This window comes from Cavia porcellus, unplaced genomic scaffold (genome assembly GCF_034190915.1).
Source record: "Cavia porcellus strain 051 isolate PalLab524CR breed Dunkin Hartley unplaced genomic scaffold, mCavPor4.1 scaffold_7, whole genome shotgun sequence".
In the NCBI taxonomy this organism is placed as follows: Eukaryota; Metazoa; Chordata; class Mammalia; order Rodentia; family Caviidae; genus Cavia; species Cavia porcellus.
The window spans coordinates 62169526-62197204 of NW_026947490.1; the positions used below are offsets into that span (position 1 = coordinate 62169526).

Genomic DNA, 27679 nt, shown 5'->3' on the forward strand with positions numbered 1-27679 from the left:
AAAAAAAAGGTGGCATAAGCCTCTAATGCTAGCATTCAAGAGGCCAAGGCAAAAGGATTGTCATGAGTTTGTGGCTAGCCTCAATTACATGCTGAGTTCAAGGATAATCTGGTGAAATCTGCTCAAAAAAAAAAAAAAAAAAAAAAGAGAGAGGGGACCTTCAAGAGCAAGGCGCATTGATTCCTAGACCTAGAAGACGTTTAGTTTATCCTTTAGAAATGAAAACTCGGGAAAGGCGGCTGTCTCCAGAAGGGTCCGGCCCATTTTACAGGTGAGGGTTTGTGTTTGTTTTTTTTTAAAGAGAGGTAATTTGAACATTCTTTGAATCTTCTCAACCTGTTCCTTTATCGTAGGATCAGCTTCCCGCTTTTATTTTTCCAATTAAACCAATTTATGGACTTACAGTATTTCCGAGGGATTTGGGGTTTGAAAGGAGCCTCAATCTAATCAAGGAATGGTTGATATGGATTACGTTGGGTCCTAGAAGTTGCAGTCTTTATAAAAAGTACAACTTTTAGGTTTTTTCCCCTACCCTCTTTATTTCTTCTATCCTAAATCATCCGTGACTGAAAAGGCATGGCTTCTAGCCGATGAAACAGACACTTTCCTTTTTTTTTTTTTTTTTTTGCTGGTGATCAAAAGCCTTCACTCCCCTCCATGGCCTCTACGTGGGGATGGTCACTGGTTCCCAGTGACAAGGACGCGAAAAGTCCCAGGGAGGCGTGGGGCGGCCTAGGGGGCCCGGTCAGAAGGCGGCGCTCTTCACGGCAGGTGGTCGGGCAGGTCCACAGGCGGTGAGGCAACCCTGAACCTCTCCAGAAGAGCCTAGCCCTCAGACCACCGGAGTTCACCAGAGCCCATCAGACGGAAGACAGCAGTGACCCCAGTTTGTGACAAATTGGATTTCCGGCGCAGGCGCAACAGGCGGCTTCCGGTCCTAGCCCCGCCCCTCCGCCTGGGCCCGCCCACCCCGTTCCATTTAATTGTTGGGTGGCCCGCGCTGCAGTCCCGCCAGCGGCCTGCAGGGGGAAGTATCGGACCCTGGGTTTTCCCCTCGGGCGTCTCCGGCGCGGGTAGGGAAGGCTAGCGAGCGCGAGACCGCAGTTACGTCCGCCACTGCGCGTCTTCGGGTCGGGCTCCGTGGGGCGGCCACGGCTGCTGCTGTCGTGCGGGCTGACGTGAGGCGGCGTCCCGAGCGCGGGCGGCGGTGTCCCCTCCTCCTGCGTCCGTCAGCAGTGACGAGCCGGCTACGTCAGGCCCGGCGCCGCGGTAAGTGGTTCCGCCCGGCCTCGCGGCCGCCCCCGCCCTCGGGCGCTCGCACCGGTAGGTCGGGATCAGCGATGCGGGGCGGCGACGGCCAGGCCGGCGGGGCAGAAGATACGGTCCCGGGGCGCGGAGGCCGGGGCATCGGGCCGCTCGGGTGGATCCGCCAGGCCGCCCCTCCCTGCCGCTTCGGGGGCCGACCACGACCCGGTGTCGTCTCTGCCCCGCACCCGGCGGGGACTGGGGTCCGCGTCCGAGACGCCTGGCGGCCCGAGCCTGCATGATCAGGACGGGAGGAGCCTTGCGAAAAGCCAGCAGGCGACAGCGCCGCCGCCTTTCAGGACGACCCGAGCCTGGAGGTCCGCTGGGCACGTCGAATTCGGTTACGGTCGTAGTTCACCGTCTCTGCTTTGTCCTCCTTTCTGTACCTGATTTTTCTCCTACTCGTGATTTTCTTTTTTAATAAGCTTGTTTTCGTCCATCAGTTAAAATCGTCTTTAATAAATCTTTGAACTTAACGCCTTTCCTCCCAGAGGAACGCACATTTCAAACTGTTTTCGTCGATGAATACTATTAAAACTAATTATTCAAGACTACTTTGTTCTAAACCCTACTTTTTAAAAAAGTGTTTAAATGATTTTGATCCTGGGTGAGTAACTGCATTGCTTTATCAAAATGTCGGTGAATCTGTAAATACAGCACTGTAGCAGATGCTTAGAATCACTTTGGTGAGTGTGAAGTTGTCATTACGGTGATGTTTTGTGTGTCTTTGTAAGAATATGAATAAATTTTTATTGACTATGAACACAGAAGAGCTTTTTAATGGTTTTGTTTTTGTATTGTCTCTGTGAGTTAGTGAAATTTGCCTCTTCTGAATTTTAACAAACTGCACACCCCATAGGTAAACAGGCTGTGTCCTAGTTTCCTACAGGGGCAAGTTACTGTGTAATTAAAGTATAAAGTCTTGTCCAGCGTGTCACAGGCCTGTTATCCCAGCCCTCCAGAAGCTGAGGCAGGATGATCTCTTCCGGTGAGAGTGAGTTCAAAGCCAGCCTAAAACTACACAGCCATACCCTTTTTCAGAAAACAAAAACAGAAACAAACAAATTCTTGTGTAGAATTGTGGTTTCATGAAAAGGAAGGGAGAGTTTTAGGTTATTACCAATATAAACATGATTTTCTGATTTTGTTTGCCCTAATTTGATTTTTCTCTACCACTATGTGTTGGGCCAGAAAACTGAGCTAGGCTTATTGTGGAATTAGTTTAAAGGACGGTCCAGACTGGGAACATTCCAGTTGCAAACTTGCACAGATACAAAAGGCCCTCATGTTACTAACAGATTGAAGCAGTAGGTAGCCCACATGTCTCGTGGCTGTCACAGCTGTACTGCTGTGTCGTCTTTGTACAGTGCCATAGTGTGTAGGAGTACAGTGCTCAGTCAGCCCAGGCTGTCTGGAAGCAAGAGGAAAAACTGTTTTATTTTTTTTTTCTTTTGAGACAGGTTCTCACTATGTAGTTCAGGCTGGCCTTGAACTCCCTATGTAGCCCAGGATGGCCTCAAATTCATGGTGATCTTCCTGCCTCAGCTTCCAAAGTGCTGGGATTTTTTTTTTTTTAAATCAGTATCGAGGTTCGAACTCAAAACCATGCACTTGCAAAGCAGGTGCTTATGCTGCTGAGCTAAATCCCCAGTCCCCCAAAAGTGCTGGGATTACAAGTATGTGCCACCATACCTGACAGAAAATAAACTAAATACCTGAATTTTGTTAACTGTTTCACTGTAACTGAACTGATGGATTCCATATGTAAAAGCCAAATTTGAGAAAAATTATTGTGCCTGGGATGTAAGTCAATATTAACCAAAACAGGCATTTTAAGCTGGGTATGATGATTAATGCCTGTAATCTCAGCAATTAGGAAGCTGGGGCCGGAGGATTGCCATGAATTTGAGGCCAGTTTGGGCTTCGTAGTGAGACCTTGTCTCAAGACAAAAGTGGAAATCATAAACAAGTTTTAACACTTAAAATTATATTAATAATTTCCTTTTTTTTGCCAAGACATTTAGATCCAAAATAATTTCCTTTTACAGAGTAAGGTATTTTAACATTTTCCATGAGAAGTGCACAATAAAGAGTATTATGATTAACAATAAATGCTTTCCTTGGTTTTCTTTTTCTGATGACCTAAGAGATGAGTGAAACCTAAGATCACACTGGTGAGGATTTTAGCCTGATACAGATGAAACTCCTTTACTCTTAAGGTTAAATTCAATTCTAGCAAAGTTTAAACAGTAAAATGAGCCTAATGGCGTAGCCTGGGACTGTAATCCCAGGTCTTAGGAGACTGAGGTGGGAAGATCATGAGTTGGAAACCCGTCTCAAAAAACAAAAGGCATAAAAAGAAATAAATTACACCTATTTTGCACTGATCCTCATTTCTAAGATTGTGAGAGGGAGTTACTGGCAAGAGAGAATTGTTACAATTAGAGAAAAATGCACAGGCAACAGTTCTATGGAAGCTTTGCTCTTAGACTGCTTAAATAACTCCTATGGATCGGGTCATGCTTGGTGGTAAGAATTCAGCAGGCTGTCTAGGAATGAAGAGGCTTCATACATATTTCTACATACTGGTGTGACCAAGGCAGTTAATATCACAATAAAGCTGAGCTTGTGATGCGTTTTTGTAACCCTAGCACTCTGGGAGACTGAGGCAGAGGCATTGCAAATTCAAAACCAGCCTGGCAATTTGGTGAGTTGGCCAGACTCTGTCTGAACAAAAAAGGACTAGTGTGTAGTTCCCGGAGGAGCCCTGGGTTCACTTACCAGTCCTGCCAGCAGTCAGAACTCTGAAATGTTAAGATTGGGGCCAGAGCTTGGATGGTGCAAGCCTGTAATCTCAGGATTCTTGAAGGCTGAAACAGGAGATTTGCAAATTCAGGGCCATCCTGGGCAATTTAACAAGCAGCAGATGGGAAATTAATTGGGAAAGATGTTTTGATAGTTCATCCTTTAGGAAATTTAATAGACCAAAGGCTCTTAAAAACGGGTATCTCAAGCTATATACTTAAGTTTCTAAATTGGAGTAGCCTTGAATCTATGTTATTTTATATTTATAAAATAAGCTTCCTTCCTTATATATAATTCATATGTGAAACATTAAAGACATTCACAAGTGTTTGGAATGTTTATTTCCAAGGGTTCCTTCTGGCCATTCCTATTTTTACATAAACATGTAAAACTTATTTCAAAGTTACTGTAACTTTCTTTCACAAAGAGTACAAAGCTTTGAAAGTCACAAAACTTTTTCTCTTTTTTAACATCTCTTTTAAGGTACATGATAAATTTGGGCTCGTCTTTTATCAGTTACAAATACATGGCTGTTTGAAATTACTTCTCTCTTCTCAAGGATTTCTCCTCCAGTTTTTCTTTCTTCTTCCTTTCACTTCTTCTCCTGGCCTTTCCAGTGAACTATATCTTCAGACCTTACTTATTTTAATTTTGAAACAGGATCTCACTAAATTTCTGAATTGTTCAAACTGGCCTCCAGCTTCAGTCGTCCTGCCTCAAGCCTCCCAGAGCACTGAGCCCAGGCCTGGGTTACCAACTTTTTCATCAAAGCCTGTTCACGATGTGAATTTCATGTTTTTTCCAGTATTTTCCAGCCTTTATTATTGCTACTTAAATTATAGTTAACCTACACTGATCTTAAACAACTACACATGTTCTTCATCTTAGAATTAAAGCAGTACTGTATACTTTTCTGTGTGCTTTTTCTTCCTGTTGCTATTAAGAGTGTGCTGCTTTTTAGTAAACATGTTTTTTTTTCCTTTTGGCTTTGTTCCTTTTTTTTAGCCTTCTTGCAAGTACCATCTCAATGGTACATAATTTGCAGACTCCATTTTTAGCATTTTAAAAGTGGAACAGGAATTTAGAAGACTGGGCCTAGTGGCACACCTCTGTAATCCCAGGACTGCTTGTCAAGTTCAAGGCCAGTGTGAATTGCATAGCAAGACCCTGTTTCAAAAAGCCAAACCAAGGGGCTGGGGATTTAGCTCAGCGGCATAAGCGCCTGCCTTGCAAGCAGGCAGTCGTGAGTTCGATCCCTGGTACCCATAAAAATGAAAAAGACCAAAAAAAAAAAAAAAAAAAAAAAAGCCAAACCAAAAACTGGGAGTGTCTTATGAAGAACTCGTTATTTTTGTGTTAATGCCCAGTATTTTGTAGTTATCTCAGGCTGCAATGTGGCCCCAAAGCAGAATTTTTAAAAAACAGTAACGAAAAAATGGCTCAGTATATTTCCAAAGCTTTCAACTTAGTTTCCAGAAGAGCAGTTCTTTTTCCATCATTGTATAAATCCTGCGTGTGTGTGTGTGTGTGTGTGTGTAGTATGTAAGTGAGGTACTGAGGATTGAACCCAAGGACACTACCACGGAGCTACATTCCCAGCTCTTTATTTGCCAGAGGGTCTGTTAGATTCCTCAGACTGGCCGTGAACAATGGGATCCTCCTGCCGCAGCCTCCTGAGTGCTATTATAGGCGTGCACCCCTCATTTGATTCTGATTAATTGTTTTACGTAGCGTACTGTTTAGCAAGCGTGGTGGTCGGGATGCACAGTTATCTTGGTGAGCAGACAGTCCTGCTGCCAGGAACAGAAGTGCTAGGCCAGTGGAGACACACTTTTCATCCTCCTGCCTCAGCCTCCTAGAGTGGCATGTGCTATTCCACCAAGCTCAGGGAAATTAATTTTCTTTTTTTTTTTATTAGTAGCAAAGTTTTATTAAAGATAGGAAAAGGATCAGGCAGCACAGTGTGAGTTTGGGTCAAGTGAAAGTAGGAAAAACTGCAGCCTGCAGCATGAGGGTGGCCACAAGGTAAGCATGATCATGTGAGTTCAATCCTCAAAGAAAAAAATCAATCAAAGAAAAAAAGAAAATTTGTAGAATAAGGGAATGATGTCAGTACCTACGTGATTTCAGGTGTAAAAAGATCACCTAAAAATTTAAAGCTCAGATGTTTGAAACACGATCCTGAATTCCAGGGGATGTTAGGTTACATAGCATAGTTTTATGTCAGGCCTATCATGGGAACATACGAGGACATTTGAGCCCTAAACCAGTCCCTGGGGTTGGGAGTGAGGTGCTGGATTCAGCCCTTGTCATCGTGATAAGAGCGGGTTCTAAGGCTTTGAGACTGATTTGGAATGCTTCAAAAAGCAGCTGAGATTTCAGGGGTTCATAGCATATACTGATGGAAACTGGGGCCCCTGCTTTACAAATGTCCAGGATTAAATCTGCATGTGGGATGCTGAAGGGACAGGAATGACATTCCTCAGCCCAAACGCTTTTACACAGGTTTTATTAAACCTCCATCTAAGTACCTTACATGTGCAAAACTCTGGATATTTCAGGGCAAGGGGGACCGGTGGAGAATTTTAAGTAAGGAAATACCAGGTTCGCGTTTCAAACAGTGTTGTGGGCAGGTGGAGTGAATTCCAAGAAGTGGAGAGGAAGTCGGAGTGCAGTGATGACAAGGACACTGACGTTGCTTGGAGCGGTTACTGCTTTGATCATGACACGCGTGAGCTGGGTGGGAATGAAAGAATGGCAGGGAGGGTGGTGGGAACGGAGGGGAGGAAAGGGCTATTTAGGAGGCGGAATCACTAGGGCTGAGTATGCTGACACTCCTAAACTCCCATGCCAAGCCCAACTAGACATTCTGCATTCATTTCTTTGCTTTCTTCTCACGTGATTTGGCCAAAAATAAAGACTGCAGTTAAGCCACGTACACCTGGAGGATGGGAAGTTTGAGTTTCCCTATGTCAAATGCAGGCTTGTGCTGGGCATGGAGGCACATGTCTGTAATCCCAGCCTGGGCAGGCTATCAATTTAGTAAGACCCTGTTTCAAACCATAAAAGTAAAAAAGACCAAGCAGGAAGAAATTTAATAATTTCAACAGTTGTCCAAGATCACATGACTAATACGAGGTAGAGGTCATTCACTCCAAAGCCAGTGACTGCCCCCCAGTTCCACCTGAGCCCACGATGCCCCCTGGGGATGGAGGTGAGGGAGCTGAAGACCCTAGGGAGGCCTGCCAGGGAGAGAGAGCATTCTGGGTTTGAGGCCCCTGGGAACAACCCCAAAAGAAGCTGTGAGGGACAGGCCGAGGGGTGGGCCGGAGGGGAAAGCTGGCTCTAGCGGCACCCTGGCCATCAGAACAAGGTGAAGGCCTGGGGAGGCTGCGAGGAGACTTGCACCCAGGGACTACAGATCTTAGCTGAAGAGTGGGCCGAAGCCCACAACACACAGGACCAACTGAGTGGAAGGGAAAACATAAAAGCCACGGAGGGCAAGACTTCCTGGGGGGATGGAATGCTGAGGGGCGCTGAGGAAAATGGAGACCAGAGCAGTCTTTCAGAGCTGGCAAGCAGGCATGCCATCACTGACTTCTCCATCAGTGCGGCTGGTTGCAGGAAGCTGGCACTCTCTTCAGTGCTGTGAGCTTCTGGGAAAGGGGATGTGGCGGCTGTGGCTGGACTTCTGCACTGAGTACCTTCTACTATTTACAGTTTTGAACTATAAGAGTGTGTTACTATTTGAGAAAAACATATCCAAGGAAATGTAGAGATGAGCAGTCATTCCTGTTACATGGTGCCATGGTCATGGTTGCTCCAAATAATATTTTGCACCAAATAGTCATTTCCGTTTGTTTATGCATCTTTTTCCCTATGTCGAATGCAGGCTTGTGCTGGGCATGGAGGCACATGTCTGTAATCCCAGTACTCGGGAGGCTGAGGCAGGATTACAAATTTGAGGCCAGCCTGAGCTACATAGTGAGTTCAAGGCCAACCTAGGCTACAAAGTGAGACTGTCTCAAAACACAAACAAGTTGACTGGCATGGAGAGAATCACTTTGGTGGGGACCCTGGAGACATGGTGTCCACACTAAGCACCACCATTGCTGGCAAAGTACCCAGCATTCTTCGGAACAAGAATCATTCTTTCCTGCACTAAAATAAAAGAGTCTTAGTTACTTTTTTGCCTTTTATTTGTGAATTTTATTTCCTCCGTGCGTCATTTCTTGGGGGAAGAGCTGGAAAAGGAACCCAGAACTTTGCACATCTTAGGCAAGCACTCTGGTGTGAGATCCATGCCCTGCCTCTCAAATGTGTATTTTTGAGAAGATACTAGTTAAAATTAGGGCGTATCCAAACCAGTTTTGACAGTGGACTGAACGCTCCTATGAAATTTAAATGAACTGTGATATTTTACTTAATTTGACTCATGTTTGAATTAAAGGTCAATGCAAAATGGGTGATGTGTTGCCATTGAATGAAAGTTTAAAGAATGATAAATACACCTGCCTTGAAAGCAGGTAGTCATGAGTTAGATCCCGGTACCGATAAAAAGGGAAAAGACAAAAAAAAAAAAAAAAAAGAATGATAATATCATTTATTAAAGAGAGCTGATGACTGAGCTGTACACTGTGTATTTGATGAGATTGTGCTGCTTTCACTTTAGTAGAGAATAATTTAAGAAGTAGTGTAGCATTTAAATTTTGTGAATTTATTTCCCTGGGAAGAAAATTGAATGATATATAAATAAGATTGAAGAAAAGCAATGCAGAGTTCTCTTTCCACTATCTATTCTTTTGTGCTTTTTTTGTTATGTTTTATTTTTAGTTTTACATAGACTTTTTCCTGGCCTAGCTTTGAGGGATTTTAATATTTTAAAAATAAAATGTTATGATCTCCCTACTTAATTTTATGGTTTCACTGCAGGGTATATAAAGAAGAAAGTGGAGAAGGAGCAAAGAATTGATTGCAAATGTCTTAATAATGAGCAAATGTGGCAGGAAAAAATACATTAAGACAAATACAAGGTAGGTGGATATGTTTTTCTGCTCTTTTGAAGGTTATGCCTAGAGAGCTAAAAGTTAAAATGGTGAATGAGTTAATGGTATGTAGGTATATACGCACGTATATGTGAATATATGTGTATACATTATAGCAATATGTACTCAGAGTGTTAGTTAATTCTTGACTTGGGCTGCAAACTAGAATATCATCTACATATTGCAGGATGGTTCCTTGTTCTAGTTTTAGGTTTCTCAAGTCTTTTGTAGCACCTGAGCAAAAAGGTCAGAACTCTCTAAACCTCTGTGGGAAAACTGTGTGTGTTGGGTTTTTTTTTTTTTCTTGATAAGAGATTTTCTTTCATTCAAAGGCAACAGAAACAGTGTCTGTAGGGGGATGGGAAAGAATGCCTCCTTTAAATCTAAGACTGAGACCAATTAATATCACCTGGAATTTGGGAGAGACTTATGTTGGGATCTTCCCCCAGAAGTTAGATTGGAGTAATAGCCTTGCTAATTAGGTAGAGGCCTTGTGCCATCCTGTATTCTCCTGAGGGCTTTATGACAGAACAGGAGTGGTCAAGGGAGGCTTCAGAAGGCCGTGTTTTAGAAACCTAAATATGAGAGGCTGGAGGCCTTTATGAGCCCTTTCCTTGATTGGGTATTGTATTCAGCTAGGAGACCAGCTGGTAACTACTGGCTTAGCAGGATTTCCCTTGTAACGTGCAGCAGGATCCACCTGCTGGCTAATGTGGTCTGGGAGACCTGGTGTAGTCCAAGCAGGTAAAAATCCATTTTAGCCTCAGCTGGAACTTGAAAATTACTTCCAGTGTTGTTAATAAATCTCTTCTGAGCAAGACAGTAGGATACTGTAAGACAAGAGGAACTCATAGTTAAACATTTGACCTTCACAGTGACACATCAGAGGTCAGGAAAGAATCTCCAACTAGGGGTCCCATTGACCCCAACTATGGGATAGGCCTAGAGGAGTTTTCCAGAGAAGGAAATCGAAACAGAATGAGCCGTGTCTGTCTATAAGCAGTGGAATTCCTCACCCATGATGTGTAAGATTACCCAGTGCTCTTCAGAGAAGATGGTGATGTCCATGCACAGGTTCACTGCAGGTTCCTCTGGAGCTCTTCAGTCATCAGAGCAGGAAATGAGCTTTCTGGCTGACCTGGCCCCTGTCTGGGAATGGGGCAGTGAGGCCTCCAGTGCCAGGAGTCAGGCACATCAGCTGCCTCACATTTAGTGCAGGGTCCAGGTAGAGGCTTAGTGCAATCTTGTGCCCACATCCAGTCTTCTTACACTTGAACAGGACGACCTCTGTCGTCCTTGGGTTGTGTTTTGTTTTCCTTAGATGACTTGAGGGGGTTTAAACTATCACCAATTGCAACAGCCATAATCTTAGCCTTTCTCTCTTCTTCCTCCTCTGGGTCCTGATTGCTAAACACAGAAAAGGCCATTGTCAGCAGTTGGGTTTTATGTACATCTGAGGTCCTATCTAAAGCTTTTGTAGCCTACATCAAATATCTGGAGCTGACTGACAAATGAAATATCTCGTTAGTGCCTCTCCCTCCCTAGCAGATGGATCTATATTTGTATACTTGTGGAAGGCCTCTGCTAATTGGTTGCAAAGCAAAGCTGGATTTTCTTCTGTGCCCTGTAAGACCCTACTCCCTTTATTATAATTAAACTGTGTAATGCACATTTTCATCACAATATAAGAGCAGCTAGCACACTAGACTTCATTTTTAGTGCATCCCATACCCATCTTTTTCCACCTCCCAGTTTGTATTGAACCCAAGCCATATTACAATGATAGATAAGTTGTTCTTGTTTTAAATTGTCAGGTTCAAACCTGTCCCATTCATCAAGGATACACCTAGTGCAATGGTGATGAGATCTATATTTCCCAGCTGGTTGTCTTCAGACTTAGAGCGAGAAGGGAGACAACCTGGCCTCTGCTCCTTAAGGTGGCATCCCATGCATAAAGACACCTGAAATCTACAAGGTGCTCGTCATGTGACTTTACAAAACCCAGCAGATGTCTCTGAGATCTTTAGAGTGATGTCAGCATAGGTTTACATAGACCACAGAAGAAACCCCTTTCATAGTGTGCATTTGTCTCCACATCTTGACCCATTAACCCATTAGAGAGAGGGGACTGGATGATCTGTTCTCCTTGCTTTGTTCAAACTCCCAGGAGGTAATGGCAGAACTTTCCCAGGCAGAGCTCATTTAACCACCTCATTGGAACTCTTGCACTTAGAAATCATGTAGTAAGAAGGGTTGTGGGTATAGCTCAGTAGCATAAGCACCTGTCTGGCAAGCACAAGGTCATGAGTTCAATCCCTGGTACTCCCCACCAAAGAAGTCATGGTAAAAATATCTCTTGCATGTACTCTAACAGAAGAAGTACTAAGAATTGGGATGGCTGGGTTTTTTTGTTTTTCATTTACAGTTATTTAAATTAGCTGTTCTGTTTATCTTATCTGCATTTAAACAGGGAAACACAAATGTCAGGTAATAATGGTCTTATGCAGGCTCTTGAACCTGAGAGGAAAATATTGCTGGCCCTGGATTCTGCTAAAAAGGATAAGTTTTGTTTTTTTTTTTGTTGTTGTTGTTGTTTTTCTTTCATTCCCATTGTTCCCACTCCCTTGGCTAGGTAAGACAGTAACCCTGCTGTAGTGGAAGCAGGCATCTATCCTGGGGCCAGCAGCCCCAGTTCTCCAGTGCTGTATGAGTTCTTTTTTTTTTTTTTTAACATAATCCTAGAGAACTGGAACTGTATGAGTTCTTAAGGGATAGTACACTGTTTCTGTTTTTCTTTTTGTGCTGTGTTTAGGTGTCCCTCAAAGCCTCATACAGTCATGGGGGGACTTTTCCAGAAATGAGTGGATCTCGACTGTGTGATGCTGGGATTGATTCGTGATGTATTGCTAGGATCAAGGGCAGGAGGATTAAGGGCATGAGTGCTACCTGCACTGAGTACCCTAGATAAGATATAAGAGATATAAGGAGAACTATGGTTGTCTCTTGTTGCTTTGCTACCTTCTGCCCATCGTGAACTGTTTCTTCTTTATGGTGCCCATCGCCCATGCCATCCTGCCTTGGAGCCAGCTGGTTATGGACTGAAACACCTACAGATTGTGATCTACATAAGCCTTTACCCCTTTAACATTGTGTATCAGGTATTTTGTCTCAGCAATGAGGAAAAGCAACTGAGACAGAATTTGGTATCAGAAGTGGGGTCACTGTGTGACTGTACTTGGCCATGTGTTTATGAGCCTTTGGAGCTGGCTTGTGTGAAAGTGAAGAGTTAGGGGGCTGGGGATTTAGCTCAGCAGCATAAGCGCCTGCCTTGTGAGCAGGCAGTTGTGAGTTCAATCCCCGGTACCAATAAAAAGGAAAAAGACCAAAAAAAAAAAAAAAAAAAAGAAAAAGAAAAAAGAAAAAAAGAAAGTGAAGAATTAGGTAAGGTTTAGAGATGCTGGCTAAAAAGGTAGAGCTGGAATGCCTGAGGCTATACTTGATGGGAGATTCTGGTTAGAGTTCAGAAGACCAGATGGCTGACAGAAATTCTGCCAGGATGGGGCTGGGGATTTAGCTCAGTGGCATAAGTGCCTGCCTGGAAAGTATAGGGTTGTGAGTTCAATTCTTAGTACCAAAAAAAAAAAAAAAGAAATTCTGCCAGTAAAGACCAGGCTCAGTAGACTTCTGCTGGGAAGAACATTGGTTATTGGACTCCAGATGATGTGTTTTATTTCTTGGCAGAAAGTTTGTCTGCATTGTGCTTGTGTCCAGAGACTCTGCCTGCGACTGAGAGTAAGGGCAGCAGGTTAATCTGGCACAAGAAATTTCAAAACAGTCTAATGTTGAGGTGGTGACATGGCTATGTTTGGGGGCATTTAGCTAGATTGATGTTGAGAGCCAAGAGCAAAAAGCCCAGCAGAATGATTTAAAACTTTTTGAGTTTATCCAGAAAGGAAGCTCCAGTAAAGTTGTGGCCTGCAGAAATGGAACAGAGGAGAAACTGGTTGCCGAAGAGATTAGTTAGAAAAAACCAAGTATCTGAGAAGAAAACACAAAACATGACCTGAAGATATCACAAGAACCAACAGAATTCCAGGCTCCACAGCCTTGTAGTTGCAAAGGCGAAAGCCTTTGTGTAGAAGAACAAGTGGGTGGCTCTCCTTGAATGCAGAATTATTACCTCCGCATGAGTTAAACCAGGCCCTGTTATGCACAGTTGTACTGTTATGCACAGCCCTAGCTAAGCTATTTCCCTTTCCCTTCAATTGGCTTTAAGCAATGCAAATAAGGCTTAGTGAAGTACTGATATATAACCCTTGAGGCAGGCCACAGTTTCCTGTTTCCTCACATTGCCTTCCCCATAAATGATTAAGCACAGTGTGATGGCAGAGCCATTTAGCTCCAGGAATGTCAACTAGGTACCAGCCTCAATTTAAGAGGCTATTACTTCCCAGGGACACAAGTTTACATATCAGAAACTGAAACAGCAGCCTCCTAAATCCTTCAAAGGCTGCACTAACTGGGTTATGCAGACTGTTCCTTCTGCATATCCTTCTTTGCATATTGCGGAGGTGCTTGCTCTCCACCTGGCCAGCTCACCTCACAATGCTCAGGTAATTCCTGCCATCCTTACTGTCACACATCCTTGAGCCACTCCCTTCTTCGTGGGATAATACATTCTGGGCCTTGGATCAGGGCCTTTGTTCCTCACCTGGACTGCACTCAGGACCCCTTGGCTTCCCACAACTTTGAATATGGCTTAGTGTCTTTATTCTCAATGTGGTTGCATTGGAGGTGGTAGTGATATAGGGGAATGAAACACTCAACCTACTATGTCCACTTGTGATCTCTGAAACCGAAGAATGAATTTTAGGAACAACAGAGGTGAAGAGTAGAATATGTTATTGAGAGAAAGGAAGCTTCCGTCTGAAGAGAGACGGAAGGCGTTGTGTGTGGGTTGCCAAGGACTTTGTCTTTTTCAGGGACTTTTATAGAGTAAAGCCATGGATTCAAGGTGCGGTAGACAGAACTCACAAGGCAGATGGGCATGAGGTAGGACATAACTATAGTTAGCCAATAAGATCAATAGTTCAGGTAAAATTGATTACATTAGGAACAAATGGGAGTCCCATAGAAAGCAGGCATTCTTACAGAGCTGTGACTCTTTCCTAGGGGGATGGGAACTATTTAGGGTATCAATCCCAGGATATGAGTGCATTAGTACGGTCTTTTGCCTTGAGGCCTGGCCCACAGCAGGAGATGTCAGCTTCCCTGCAGCTGCCAGGTGTTTGTACTGGCTCCATTGAAGACCTGGCCCTATCTCACTGCTTATAATATTTCTAACTAGCTCAGCTACCTGCAACGATAGGTTAGAATTAACTTGCTGGAATTCCAATAATATTCTAATGGGATTACAAATATAAACTTTTTGGACCATGAGGGAGACAGGATAAGAAATTTGGATTACAATATTTGGATTACAGTATACAGTATTTGGTTTACAAGACTGTGCTTTGAGCAGTGAACCCCATGTTCCAGAATGGTAGCAGCCTGGAGAAGTTGTTCCTTGGAATTTGGTTCATAGATGCTCAACTCTTTCAGCCAAGAGAGAAGAAAGCCTGGCTGCTGTTCCATCTAGTGGCAGACCTCGGCATCATCCCCATGGAGCTGGTTTTAGGTATATGCAGAATGCAAGAGTTGTGGTATTGAGAAGGCTTCTACCTAGATTTCAGCAGAAGGCCTGGGAGGCCAGGCGGCGTACCCTTGAGAAGGCAGTATGTAAAGCTATGAGTGTGAAGACATGATGTTATGAGGAGACATGGCACTGTCATATTTAAGGATCCAGGTGAGGTAGAGGGAAAGGTGTCTTTGATTTAGACATGTCATTATATCAGGATGACGTTGAGGTAGGATCATTGTCATAGTGAGGTAGAATTCTGAAAAATAAGTGTGAGGTTAGGAGGAGTGATGTTATGAGAGGTGATTACTCCCTCATCTGAAAGCATAAAAGTTAAGAGGGTAGGTGTGTAAAACTTGTCTCTGGTCCAGGAGTTGAACCGGAAAAAATAGGGGGAGTAGGGAAGGCGGTGGCTGTACCAGTATAGGGAAGGTAAGGGCTTAGGCTTTCAGGGATGTCACGTTTAACCAGACAGCTGAGGGTCGAAAGAACTACGACAGTCATCACGTAGAACATTATGAAGATGATCTTATGCATGATGTGAGAGTCTTTAGGTAAGACTGTCAAGAGTTCTGCTGTAAAAATGATCATTAATAGAACGTAAGAAATTAGGAACCAAAGTGGATAACAAAACTTGACTTAGCCTGTTAACTGTGGTTGCGAGACCTTTGTGAAACAGAGACAGGTGGGCGACAGAAGATGAGATGACCACTCAGAATGATCAGATTTAGGGCTGGGAGGACACCTCTTAGCCTGAGTGATGTGAAACCAGGATGGGAGTTCAGCAACTTTGACCGCTGTATGGGTAGCCAAGTAGACCAGATAGGGGCCACTCCACCTTGGTTGTAGTCCTGTGGATTTAGAACATTTGAGATAAATTAGATCTCCTGGGGATATGGGAGGATCTGGTTTGGGCTCTCCAGAGGGTTGTGGAAGGCAGAGATCAGCATGTTGTTGCAACAGGTGTCGGAGGAAGGAGAGGACTGGGACATAGTCAGCAAGCAGAGGGAGATTTTGGTGAGTAGGAAGATTGTGGAGTAACAATGGCCTGCCATACATGAGTTCAAAAGGACTTAAGAAAATAGGAGCCCAGGGAAGTGCCCTGAGCTTGGCTAAGGCTAAGGGCAAAAGTTGAGGCCAAGGTTGGTGTAGTTCCAAAGGGAGTTTTGTAAGGTGTGTCTTTATGAGGCCATTTGCCTTTTCTACTTTTCCTGAAGATTGTGGATAGTATGGGATGTGTAGGTGCCAGGTAATGTGTAAGCTTGAGGATACCTGTTGATTGATCTGAGAAATAAAGGCGGGACCATTATCTGACTGAATACTCAGGTAGACCAAACCTTGGAATGATTTCTTGTAATATGACTTTGGTAACTACATCAGCAGTTTCCCTGGTTGTGGGAAAGGCTCCTATCCATCCTCAAAATGTACAAACAAAGGTGAGAAGATATCTGAGAGTCTTGTGGGGGGGCATGTGTGTAAAACTATCTGCCAGTCCTGACCAGGAGTGTGTCCTCGAAACTGATGGGTAGGAAAGGAAGGGGGTGCCATATGTCCCTGAGGAGAGGTCCTGGCCCAGAGATCACAGGGGTGAATAATCTTAAGAATGATAGCTTTTAGAGAAGGGTGTGTGACTATTGGGGCTAAGAGTTTGTATAGAGCCTGTGATCCTATATGAAAACAGTTGTGTAAGTCAGTGATGATGTCTAAGGCCTGTTGATGTGGGAGAATAAGTTTAGATCCCTGAAAAATACATCCCTGAGTGTTTTGTGTGTAATCTGGTTTATGAAGTAGCTGTAACTGCTCTGGTGAATAATTAGGCTGAGGTAGACTGTTTGGGACTAACAAGAGAAGATGAGAAGGGCAGGGCCCTTGTGCAGCTAACTTGGCTTGTGAATCTGCAAAGGCATTGCCTTGAGCAATAGGATCTGTAGAGTTTTGTTGTCCTCTACAATGAATAATTGCTGCCTGCTTTGGAAGTTGGGCTGCCTCTAGAAGTTTAAGGATAAGGGGAGCATTAATGATGGGGGTTCCCTGAGTGGTAATAAAACCCTGTTCTTGCCAGATAGAGGCATGAGAATGTAAAATGCTAAATGTATACTTTGAGTCAGTGTATATATTTATAATCTTGTCTTTTGCTAGTGTAAGAGCCCTTGTAAGGGCAATAAGTTCTGCCCTCTGCGACGAGGTGCCAGGTGGCAGTGGATTTGCTTCTATAACTTTTGACTGGTTAACTATTGCGTATCCTGCCTTCTTTTGGTTGTCTGTGTTTGTTGAACTGCCATCCATGAACCATGCCATCTATGAACCTGCCACCTATGAACCAGGCCAAAGAGAGAGGTGTGCTACTGATGTGAGGGAAAGGGGTGGGAGTCATCTGTTAAAACTTAGTACAGTCATGGTGAGGATGGCCCTGTGAGGTGGGAAGTAAGGTTGCCACATTAAGAGGACCACTAGTTGCAATAGAGATGCAAGGGTCTTGAGAGAGAGCTAAGTGTACCTGTTGAAGGCGAGAAGGGGTCATTAGGGCAGGGAGCACCTTATGTGAGAAAGCTCACATAGGTGATGAGGTGAGTGTACTGTAATAGATTGCCCTAAAGTAAACTTCTTAGCTTCCTGTGTCAGGATGGCTGCAGCTGCAAGAGCTCAGAGACAAGGGGCCCATGCTTTTACTGTGTGATCTAACTGTTTTGACAAGTAAGCTACTGCTTAAAAAGAAGGGCCCTTTTTGTGTCCTAGTATACCTATAGCATTGTGGCCCTGACAAGTAGTATATAGGATGAAAGGTTGGGTGGGATCAGGAAGGGTAAGAGCTGGAGCTTTTAGGAGAGCCTCTTTTAATTTTTGAAAGGAGACATGTATGGGCCTAGTAGGGTCCAGGGGTTCTGACAAGGGATTCTTAGAGGGCTTGTAGAGGGGTTGAGCTAGGGCTGCAAAGTTAGGAATCCAGAGATGAAAGAAATTAGCTAAACCTAGGAAAGATGTAACCTGCTGTTTAGTTGTGGGCACCTGGAGATCACGAAGAATTGCCTTACGATCTGAGGTGATGGAGTGAGTGGTGGGGTTGAGAGCGAGACCTAGGTATTTGACTTTTGGGGAGGCTATCTGGGCTTTAGCAGGAGAGACCCTGTATCCACGACTAGCAAGGAAATTAAGAAGACTGGCTGAATGGTGTATGGCTAACATATGGGATGGAGAACATAATAGAAGGTCGTCTATGTATTGAAGAACAACACTAGGTTTGAGATCAAGTTCTGTGAGGTCAGTAGCGAGAGCTTGACTAAAGAAGTGGGGACTATCTCTGAACCCTTGGGGGAGCACTGTCCAAGTAAGTTGTTGAGACCTGAGAGTGTCTGGGTTAATCCATGTAAATGCAAAGAGGTTTTGGCAGTCAGGTTATAGGGGGATAGTGAAGAAGGCATCTTTAAGATCTATAACTGTAAAGTGAGTGGTGGAGGGAGGGATATCCAAGTTATGGCACCAAACGATAGGATTATTTCCAAAAGATGTGAAGTATAAGACAAAAGAGGCCTTTATTCTGAGAACACAGAGAGAGATAACCGACACCCCCCAACCGCTGGAGTCTGGCTTTCTCTCTGGCAGACACGTGGCGTGGGGGGTATATAAGTAGCCTAAGCTTAGGGTCGTGCCCTAGGGCCATTAGAGATGCACAGGTATCTCATTGGCACACGTTTGGCACCAGGGGCAGATTCCTAAGGGTGGGGGGAGATAGAGTCACAGGTAAATCTCTAGGGGCGGGGGAGGTTCTGGTTGAGGCTTTCCTGGCTACAGTGTCCTGCTTGGGCCAAAACCCTTTCAGCAGGCACTAATAAGTTGTATATACGGGTCCTCGAATTGCCCTGGGATCTTGTGATTGACAGTTCCTGCTCATTTCCCAGGCCAGCTTTACCACACCCTTTCTGCTGTATCAGTGACATTCTGACCTGCATTAGTCTTTTTTTTCCTGTATCTCTAGAGGAATAATTACAGGGTTCTTGAGAATGAAAACTCTTAGGAATTTACCACATGGTAAACAATTAATGGAAGTTATAATTGCTATAAGACATTTGGATTTTTCCCACATTTGTTAGCTATTAAAGCCTTTTAAGTAGAAATAATATGTCCTAGAGCAGTAACTGTTGGCATGGATTGTAGCCAGGAGATAAAGGGGTAGCTGTGGAAATGTAGGGACTGGTTTGGTGGGGTGGGTTTGTTTCCAGTATTGGGGATGGAGCCGTTTTTAAATTTTTGTCTGTGAGACAGTTTTGCTAAATTGCCCAGGGTCAGCTTGGCTGGGGCCCTCCTGCCTCTGCCTCCCACAGTGCGGGAGCTGCAGGCGAAACGTGCACCATGAATCCTGTCCTCAGGTGGTTAGGTCTTGGTGGGACAAGAGTGGGAAACAGGTCCAGAGGTGTGAGTGGGAAGGAGGCGGGCCGTAGGGGCAAACACTGGCATCACTGTAAGTGGCTTTGTTGTCTTGGTGACAGGGTGGTTGGGGGCATTCCCATTGCAATCAAGAGGCAAGGTCTTATGGTGTGTAAAACTAGGTAAATTCAGGGATTTGAGAAGAGAGAAAATGTGAACTACCTGGAAAGATTGAGAGATCAAACTGATTAGAGAAACTCAGCAAGATTGCCACCCTTTTAAAGTTGGAAAACTGCAAATTCACTTGGGCATAGTAGCTCAAGCCTCAATCCCAGCACTCAGGAAGGCTACGGAGAGTCTGAGGCCAGTACGGACTATATTGGCAGACCTGTCTCCACAAACCAACACGAAGTGGGCTGGGGATTTAGCTCAGTGGCACAGTACCTGCCTGGCAAGCCTGAGGTCCTGAGTTCCATTCCTGTACCCCCCCCCAAAAAAAAAAACAATACCAAAACAAGCAACAAAAAGCAAAACAATGGATTCAATAACCGTAATGGTATTCTGCAGTGTTCGTCTTTCTTCAGCCTTGTGCAGGCATAGAGGTACACAGCTGATTTTATCTAGATTGGTAGACAACTGAAAGAAAAGGAACAAAAAACCTAGGGTCTAGGGAAACAACAGTGGAAATGAGAAACCGTGCAGGCTGACTAGGGTGGGAAATGGAGGAAGGAGGAGTGGTCTGGGGACCTCGAATTGGCCATCACAAGGATGATGCTGGGGATTTAGCTCAGGGGCACAAGCGCCTGCCTGGCAAGCGCGGGGTTGGGAGTTTGACCCCCGGTACCAGAAGAAAACACTATGATGGCAGCAGCTGAAGGAGGCTGGAGGGTGGAAATAGGGCAGTGTAGTCAGAGTACGCTGTTGTCTGGGATACTTACCGCTGATCACAGCGCCAGACACTCAACACTTGAGAGAGTTTGTCCGGACTTACTCTTCACTACATGGTCTGCTGTCTCCAAGGTGGGACCCCACGGCACAGGGCACAGGGGAGGAAAAGCTGTTCACATTGCTGCATCCAGAAAGCAGACAGTTGGGGACAAGCTGGGGAGGACACGGCACCCTCCCAAGTCACAGCCTGTCTGGGACATTGCACTTAGCTATAGCACCTCCAGGACTCATGTCCAGGATTCAGTCGTGTTAAAACTCCGCCTATGCGCACAGCAGACTTGAGGAGGACATTGGGGTATAAAGCCTAACAGAGGCTGGAGTTAATGTTACGTAGCTGGAGTAGCATTGCCCATAGCCAGCTCCAAGGGTGCAGCCAGCCCTGTGAGCAGATGGCTGAAGGGGCAAAGGGAAGTCTTGTCCAAGGCTACAGGGTGAGGAACAGACCCTTCTGTTGAATGTGAACTTACACATGGTGGAGTGGAATCCTTCTATGGATAGGTGCAGGGTAGCCCTGCTGGTTACCTGGAGCCTCCCTGAACAGGGTTTCTGGGGCCATAGAGAGGAACAGTGGGGAGCAGTAGTGGGGCATGGGTCCCTGTGGAGGGCAGGTGGCCTCCGATCTTGACTGAGCGGAGGATGAGTGGCTTCCTTGCAGAAGGTGTGGGGGCCTTTGGGCCCTGGAATTCACACTGCAGATATGTGGAAAGGAGACAGAGTATTCTAGGGGAAGAAGGCCAGTTACTAGGGCGAAGATGAGTAAGGGGAACGTCTATGTGCATTTTTTTGAGACAGAGTCTCACTATGTAGCCTGGGCTGGCATTGAATTTGTGAGATCCTTCTGCCTTTGCTTCAGTTAATAGGCATGTCCATTCTGCCCGGCAGGAGTTTTATATTTTGGACAATAACTGGGGAAGTGGTTCCATGAGGTGTTGATGAGTGCGATTCTGGTACAGTCACAGTATAGCAAAAGACCAGAATTTGTGATTTATGATCGTCGGAGTGAATGGCAGCATTGGGGAGCAGCCACTGAGCTACTTGGTTCACTGGGCTTGATAAATACAAACCATACTGTCTCTCAGGTAACATTCTTGGGACCTCAGGACAATAGCTTTCTCAGAAACAATTCAGTGTCAGCAATACTTGCTCAGAAAGGGAGCTGTAGGAATACAGTGGCCCTTGAATTCAGGACCACTGGTTCACCAAGTAGTGGCCCAGCAAGGAGGGGACCCCCATTTCCTCATTCAGAGGCTCCAGGCTTCATGGTATCCTAGGTCGCCTGGATTTTTTTTTGGGGGGGGGGGATTCTGGGGTTTTTTTTCCTTTAGGTTGTTTTTGGAGGACTCTCTCTCTCTCCTCCCTCTCTCTTTCTTCTCAGACCAGGTCGTGCTATCTAGTCCAGGCAAGCCTTGAACTTACTAGGTCTCCCAGGCTGGCTTCAAACTCATGGTGATCCTCCAGCCTCAACCTCCCGAGTGCAGGTTGTGCCACCATGTCTTGCAGAATGGGAATCTTCATTTTTAAAAACAAATAATTCACTTAATTCTGATGTAGGTTGTCCAACAATCATGCTTAGAGAACTCAAGGACCATCTAGTCAATGAATTCCTTAGGAGAAGGACCACAAGGCACCCATTTGTGTGTTGGGAGAGCCAATTATGTAGAAGGTGGTAACTAAAGGTTTCAAAAATGAGTAGATTGCATGTAATTTTGAGTTGAGACTCGAGTTAATTAAAAGATTTTTTTTTTTTGTACCAGGAGTCAAACTTAGGACCTTGAGTTTGTCAGGCAGGTGCTGTGCTGCTGAGCTGTGTCCCCAGCCCCAAGAGGCCTTTAGGTAATGAGATGTACAAAATAGTGGAGCCCTGTGGTGGATTAAGAACTGGTGGTCAACTGACACCTACCTGAATTAAATCAGTGTGGAGCTGCCTGTTGATAGCCCTCCTACGGATTGTTGCCAACATAAAAGGGAAAACTGGTGAGGAAAAAGTAGTATTGTTCATTCTTGTAGGTGTTGGTTCTCCTAGGTGTTGTTTGCTGTCCTGTCGGAGCTTGTCGGGGCTTCTTTTCTGATACGAACTGAACTGTTATTGTCAGAGGAACTCAGGACCTTGTTGTTACTGAGAGTGGCTGTGGTTCACTTTTGGGGAGCTTTGGTTTTTTGATCATCTTTTCTGGACTCCATATGGGAAGATGTGTGCTGTTCAGTCTCCAAGAGAAGCTTGTCATGCTGGCTTCCTGATATGAACTTGGCTGTTCTCATCGTTGGAGGAGCTTGGAACTGGCTGTGGTACTTTTCAGGGGAGCCCTGGTCCTTCCTTGAGCCTCACTTCCTGGCTCCAGTGCAGAACCCTCAGCCTACTGGTGTAGATCCTTCAACCTGCTGGTATAGACTTTTTGGCCTCCACCGCTGACCTGTGGGCCTTCCCAGCACAGATCCGTGAAACAGACTTGCATAAGACATTCTCATGGGCTCTAGGTCTTCAGTTGGACTCAGGCAGGATGCTGCCATGGCATCTGGGCCCTTAGCTGGATTCTTTGGGGTCTTTAGTGTATGGACAGATTTCCCAAATGTTCTGTGTTTGACTCTTTGGGTGACTGTTATACATGATTCTATAAATTATGTGTCCGGAGTTAAATTGTTTTCCTTGCAATCCCTGCCAACAACAGGCACACTTTGTGGGAAGAAGGGTTTGGTGGTCAGATGCTTTTGGGAAAGGCTGCCTCTGGGATCTTCACTCTTGACCCTTCTCAAGTTTCACTAGCATGCTGATACTTTGGTGATGTCCATGGAAACAAACGAAACTCAAGTCTCAGATGTTTAAAATGTTTTAAAAAACCATTTCCATATGCCGTCTTCCCTTCTCATATCCCACAAAACTCATGTTCTGTGAGATTCTTTGGGATCTGCTCACATAAGCAAAGGTAGAGATAGAGACCTAGTCCTTTATGGATACTGATAACTTGTACCTACAGAGAATTGGAAAGATAAAAGGATTGGAGAATGTTAGGGGAATAGTATTTTTCTGTAGGAAGCTCTGGGTATTAATTTTGGTATAGTTGCTCTAAATCATCATGGTCAGAAGTATTAAGTGACTTTCTGAATAGACTATAAAATATTTGAGAAGAAATGTATGGATCTAGGAAATGGCTGTGGAAATGCGTAAGAAGAGATGTTAATTAAAAGATAGCAAATGAAGGATTGTAGGATCTGATTACTAAGTGTAGAAAAGACAATCGGGACTTTTTATTCAAGGTCAAATGGGTTGTGTACTCTAGACCCATTTTTAGGCCGGTAAAGTGAACAAAACACCTTGTAGTTTTGACATTTGAGAAGATACATAATAGAAGGGAGTAATTCTTTATTTTGTTTGCATTTTATATCTCCTCTCCCTTATTTGTAGTGCTGGGGCCTCATACTGAGCCACGTCTTCAGCCCTTTTTTAATTTTTAGGAAGAATCTCACAGTTCTACAAGTTGCCGGGCTGGGCTCAAGCTTGGCATTTTCTTGCCTCAGCTGCCCAGAGTACTGGGTTATAAATGTGTACCACCAGGTCTGACTATCTTTTCTCTCTGTCTCTTTAGTGGTCTTTGGGTTTGTTTGTTTGTTTTTGTTTTTGTTGGTTTTTTTGGGTGTTTTTGAGACAGTCTTGCTCTATAATTCAGACTGGCCTCAAACTCATGATAATCCTCCTTCCTCAGCTTCCTGAGTCATGTAATTACAGGCATGTGTCACCATGCCTGACCTTATATTTTCTCTTAGTTGAATAAAATTTATTATAATGGGTTTACTTTCTAGAAAAATTCCACGTAGAAACCATTAACTTAAATTGAGTTCGGAAGCAAACTGAAGTGTCTTGGAAATACTAGATTCTTTTTCTTTTTTGGCTTTTTCGTTTTTACTGGTACCAGGGATTGAACTCAGGACCACACACTTGCAAGGCAGGCAGGCGCTTATGCCACTGAGCTGAGCTAAATCCCCAGCCCTTAATACTAGATTCTTGAAAAGAAAAATTAAATTCTCTTTAAATAATTGGGGAACTAGAAGAAAGTGTTTAACCTTTATAATTCAGTTTGGGAGCTTGTTTGTCAGAAACTTTCAAGTAGTAACATAGCAATACATTATTATATCATGCACATGTAATTTATGTGATTGAAGAATTTTCCCATACCATACCATAATATAAAGCAGTTATACTAGGTAAAGAGAATCATAGACATACTTTTCATATAAAATAAAAAACCTAATTTTCTTAATCATACTGATCATAATATTTAAAATAATTATCAAGGAAGCTTTCTGATAGGATTATTTGAAGTTTTATTTGTCAGATAGGGTTCACTATGTAGTTCAGGCCAGCCTTAAACTCACAGCAACCCTCCTGCTTAAGCTTCCCAAGTGCTAGGATTACAGGCATGCACCACCATGCCTGGCTGTTTCAAGCTTTAAAATCAGCATGTTCTTGTAAAGTATTTTGTAGTGCTCCACTGGTAATGCTTACATCCAGTGAGCAGAGAATGTTCCTCCAGTCTTGAGAGCTTGGACTCTGCTACTGAGCCCAAAAATAAAAACAGTAACTGTGAGAAATGAGTGTCAGAAAGCAAGGAACAAGCAAAATTCACTGCTTCCAGCTAATTCAGATGAGGTTTTAATTCTTCCTCCTCTTTACTGTCTTTTCAGACAAATGGCCATGGAAACAGTTGACTCCCAGCAGGATGGAAGTGTACCAGGTTCTATAGCGGGGAGCAGCTCTGCCCATTTGCACACTCGGCTTGGGCACACTCCAGTGCCCACTGTAGTTCAGGTAGGCGCAGGCAGGCAGGGAGGACAGTTTACATAGGTGGAAGTGAAAGTTAAACGCTGTTTCCTCCAAGGGGATGTTACATTTCCATCTTCCCTGGTGGCCAGCCATTCCACCAATTTGCTTTGGAAGATGCGTACTCTACTTACTTTGCAAGGCTTTCGACAGGCACGTGTTAATACCCCCACCACTGCCACCACCGCAGGGAAGAAGAATGAAAGTAACCACAGCCACCTAGCTCTAGAGCAGTCTGAGCAGCCTCAACTTCCGAAGTGACATGGTTCTATTATTCTTAGCTGTCAAGACAGCAGAAGCTGTAACTATTTCCTAGTGTGTACTTAGCTTGCTTCTTACTTTTTCAGTTGGCTCTTCAAATTTGAATTAGTTAGCCGGGCTTGGTGGCTTACGCCTGTAATCCCAGCACATGGGAGGCTGAGGTGGTAGGATCGCTGCGAGTTCGAGACCAGCCTGGGCTACAGAGTAAGCTCAAGGCCAGCATGAACTGCATAGCGAGACCCCCTCTTCCCCCGTCTCAAAAAAGACAAAAAAAAAAAAAAAAAAAAAAAAAATTGAATTGGTTTCATTGAGAGACTGCCAGTATCAGTTAGTTCCCGGTTTTCAGCTCAAACTAACCCCTGAGATGTCTATAAAAGTATAGAGTGAAACAAACACATTTGTGTGTTAATTAGCCTCTCAGCTCCTTCCTGAATCCGTACTGTCTGAGTGCACATGGGCGTGTAGCTCCTGACCTTAAGGATCTCAGGGTGTAAGCAGGCAACAGATACCCTAAGGAAAGTCAGGTAGCATGTGGAGTGCTGTGAAATGCTCCGTGCCAGTCAGTGAGGCACACAGAGCAGGAAGTGGCCAGGGTTTTCCTCTGAGTGTGGGCTCTGGGTGGCCGGGCGGCAGAGACTTGTTCCCGTGTGTCCAGAGCCTTGTGTCTGCTCTGGGCACTGTAGCTGGCAAAAGGGAGCAGAGCTGCTGGCGTTTGGCCACTGTTCCTCCTTTTCAGCGATCCAAACAGCCCGCTGTGGTCCATGAGCTGCAGATTGGCCACCTCTGGTTTGGATATGCTGCGTTCTCACGGTGGGAGCAGGGTCAGCAGTGTGGGGGTGCTGGCGGCACCTGCAGTGTGCAGCTCAGAGCAACCCTGGGCCTGGGGCAGGCTGAGGAGGAGCCTGGGGAGCCAGGGCACTGGCCCTGGTTTGCCCAAAGCCAGCCTGGTTATATGAGTTTCTTTTTTCCCAAGACAGGGACCAGCTCCCCTGCCTGCTGTCAGCACCCCAGTGTCCTCCTAGCTCCCCTGAGGGCTGTGGGGAACCATCTCTCCAGAGCACGCCCTGCGGCACAGAACCTTTGCCTCCACGAATGCAAACACAACATTCTTCTTGGTAAAAAATGCATTTTTTTGTAGAAAATTAACAAGGCAAATATTATTAAAAAGAACATAAAAATTACCCATCATTTTAACACCCAGCGCTTTAGCTGTGTGACATTTAGGTATTGGGTCCTTCCTGCTTTTTGTCTGTGAGACTAGAATAGAAAAGAATAGAGAACTTTTCTTTCCATGAATTTGGACCCTCCTGAGTTTCTTTCTTCTTAGCCCTTAATTCTGCCTTTCCTTGCTGAAGGTGTAGTTGAAAGCAGACCTTATGGGCTAGGGATTTAGCTCAGCGGCATAAGCGCCTGCCTTGCAAGCAGGCAGTTGTGAGTTTGATCCCTGGTACCAATAAAAACGAAAAAGACAAAAAAAAAAAAAAAAAAGGAAGCAGACCTTCCCCGACTTCCAGGCCAGCATAGCCAGGCTGCTCTTTGGTTCAAGGCCCTGGGGCAGCAGCCCGCACCCCCAGGGTCAGTGAGAGTTGCCAAGAGTTGCCAAGGTCATTGGAAGCTGGAAGCAGCCTAGTCCACTGCACAGAAACTACTTTTCAACAAATTAGACCATAAGACAAAGGAAGCAGAAATGGAAAGTATAGGTTTTTCTGGAAATTTATCTATGAAATAAATAAGAAAGATGACCTAGTGAGACAGAGAAAGGGGATCTGGGATGTGGGAAAATTGGGAATGTTTGGACAAAACAGATGTGGCAGCCAGATATGGTGGTGCTCGCCAATACTCCGGGAGGCTGAGGCAGAAGGATGGCAAGTTAAAGACAGCCTGGGCAATTTACCAAGACTGAGTCTCCAATGAGTAAATGAACAAAGGGGCTGGTAATGTCGCTCAGTATGAAGACCCTGAGTTCAGTTCCTAGCACTTAGGAAAAAAAAACACAGCACAACAAAACCGAATAAAACCGAAACGCAAAGAAAATAGAGATACACAGGAAGTCTCAAATACATCAAATGCTGATAATTACTAAACCTGTATGGCAAGTTTGTAGATTTTATTTTTTCTCTCTCTATAAAGCATTTAATAAAAAATAAACTTTGGTTTTTGTTTTATATTACTAGAAATCAAAGAAATTAAAAAAGAATTGGTATCCTATTTCATGGGTTATTTGAGTTAACTAAAAACTGCCCTCTATGCTGTGTATAAATCATTTTTTTTTCAAACTTTCAGATCATGTTTTTTTTTAACAATTTGATCACAATGCTTAGCAGTCAAAATTGTATGCATATAATTATGAATTTAGATTTTTTGTTTTTGCTCTCCTTTCATTTATCTTCATTAGTATGTAAAGTTTGCATCCATTGTGGGAGTTTGTACATGTATGTAACACGTTTTGTTGGTTGTTTTTTT

At 44.4% G+C, this 27679-nt stretch overlaps 1 protein-coding gene across 6 annotated transcripts in view; it reads left to right on the forward strand.

Annotated features, from left to right (window-relative positions):
* The first annotated feature begins 1085 nt into the window (after positions 1-1085).
* Positions 1086-27679, forward strand: part of Crem (cAMP responsive element modulator) — a 69594-nt gene continuing 43000 nt past the window's right edge. For 5 of the 6 annotated variants that reach the window (XM_063253691.1, XM_063253692.1, XM_063253693.1 and 2 more), the window contains exons 1-3: positions 1086-1269; positions 9043-9143; positions 24820-24943. In XM_063253691.1, the coding sequence (XP_063109761.1) occupies positions 9100-9143; positions 24820-24943 (168 nt within the window). In that variant the 5' untranslated portion in view covers positions 1086-1269; positions 9043-9099. Of the gene's footprint in view, positions 1270-9042; positions 9144-24819; positions 24944-27679 lie in introns of those variants that run through there. The other variant, XM_063253699.1, reaches the window with a different exon arrangement.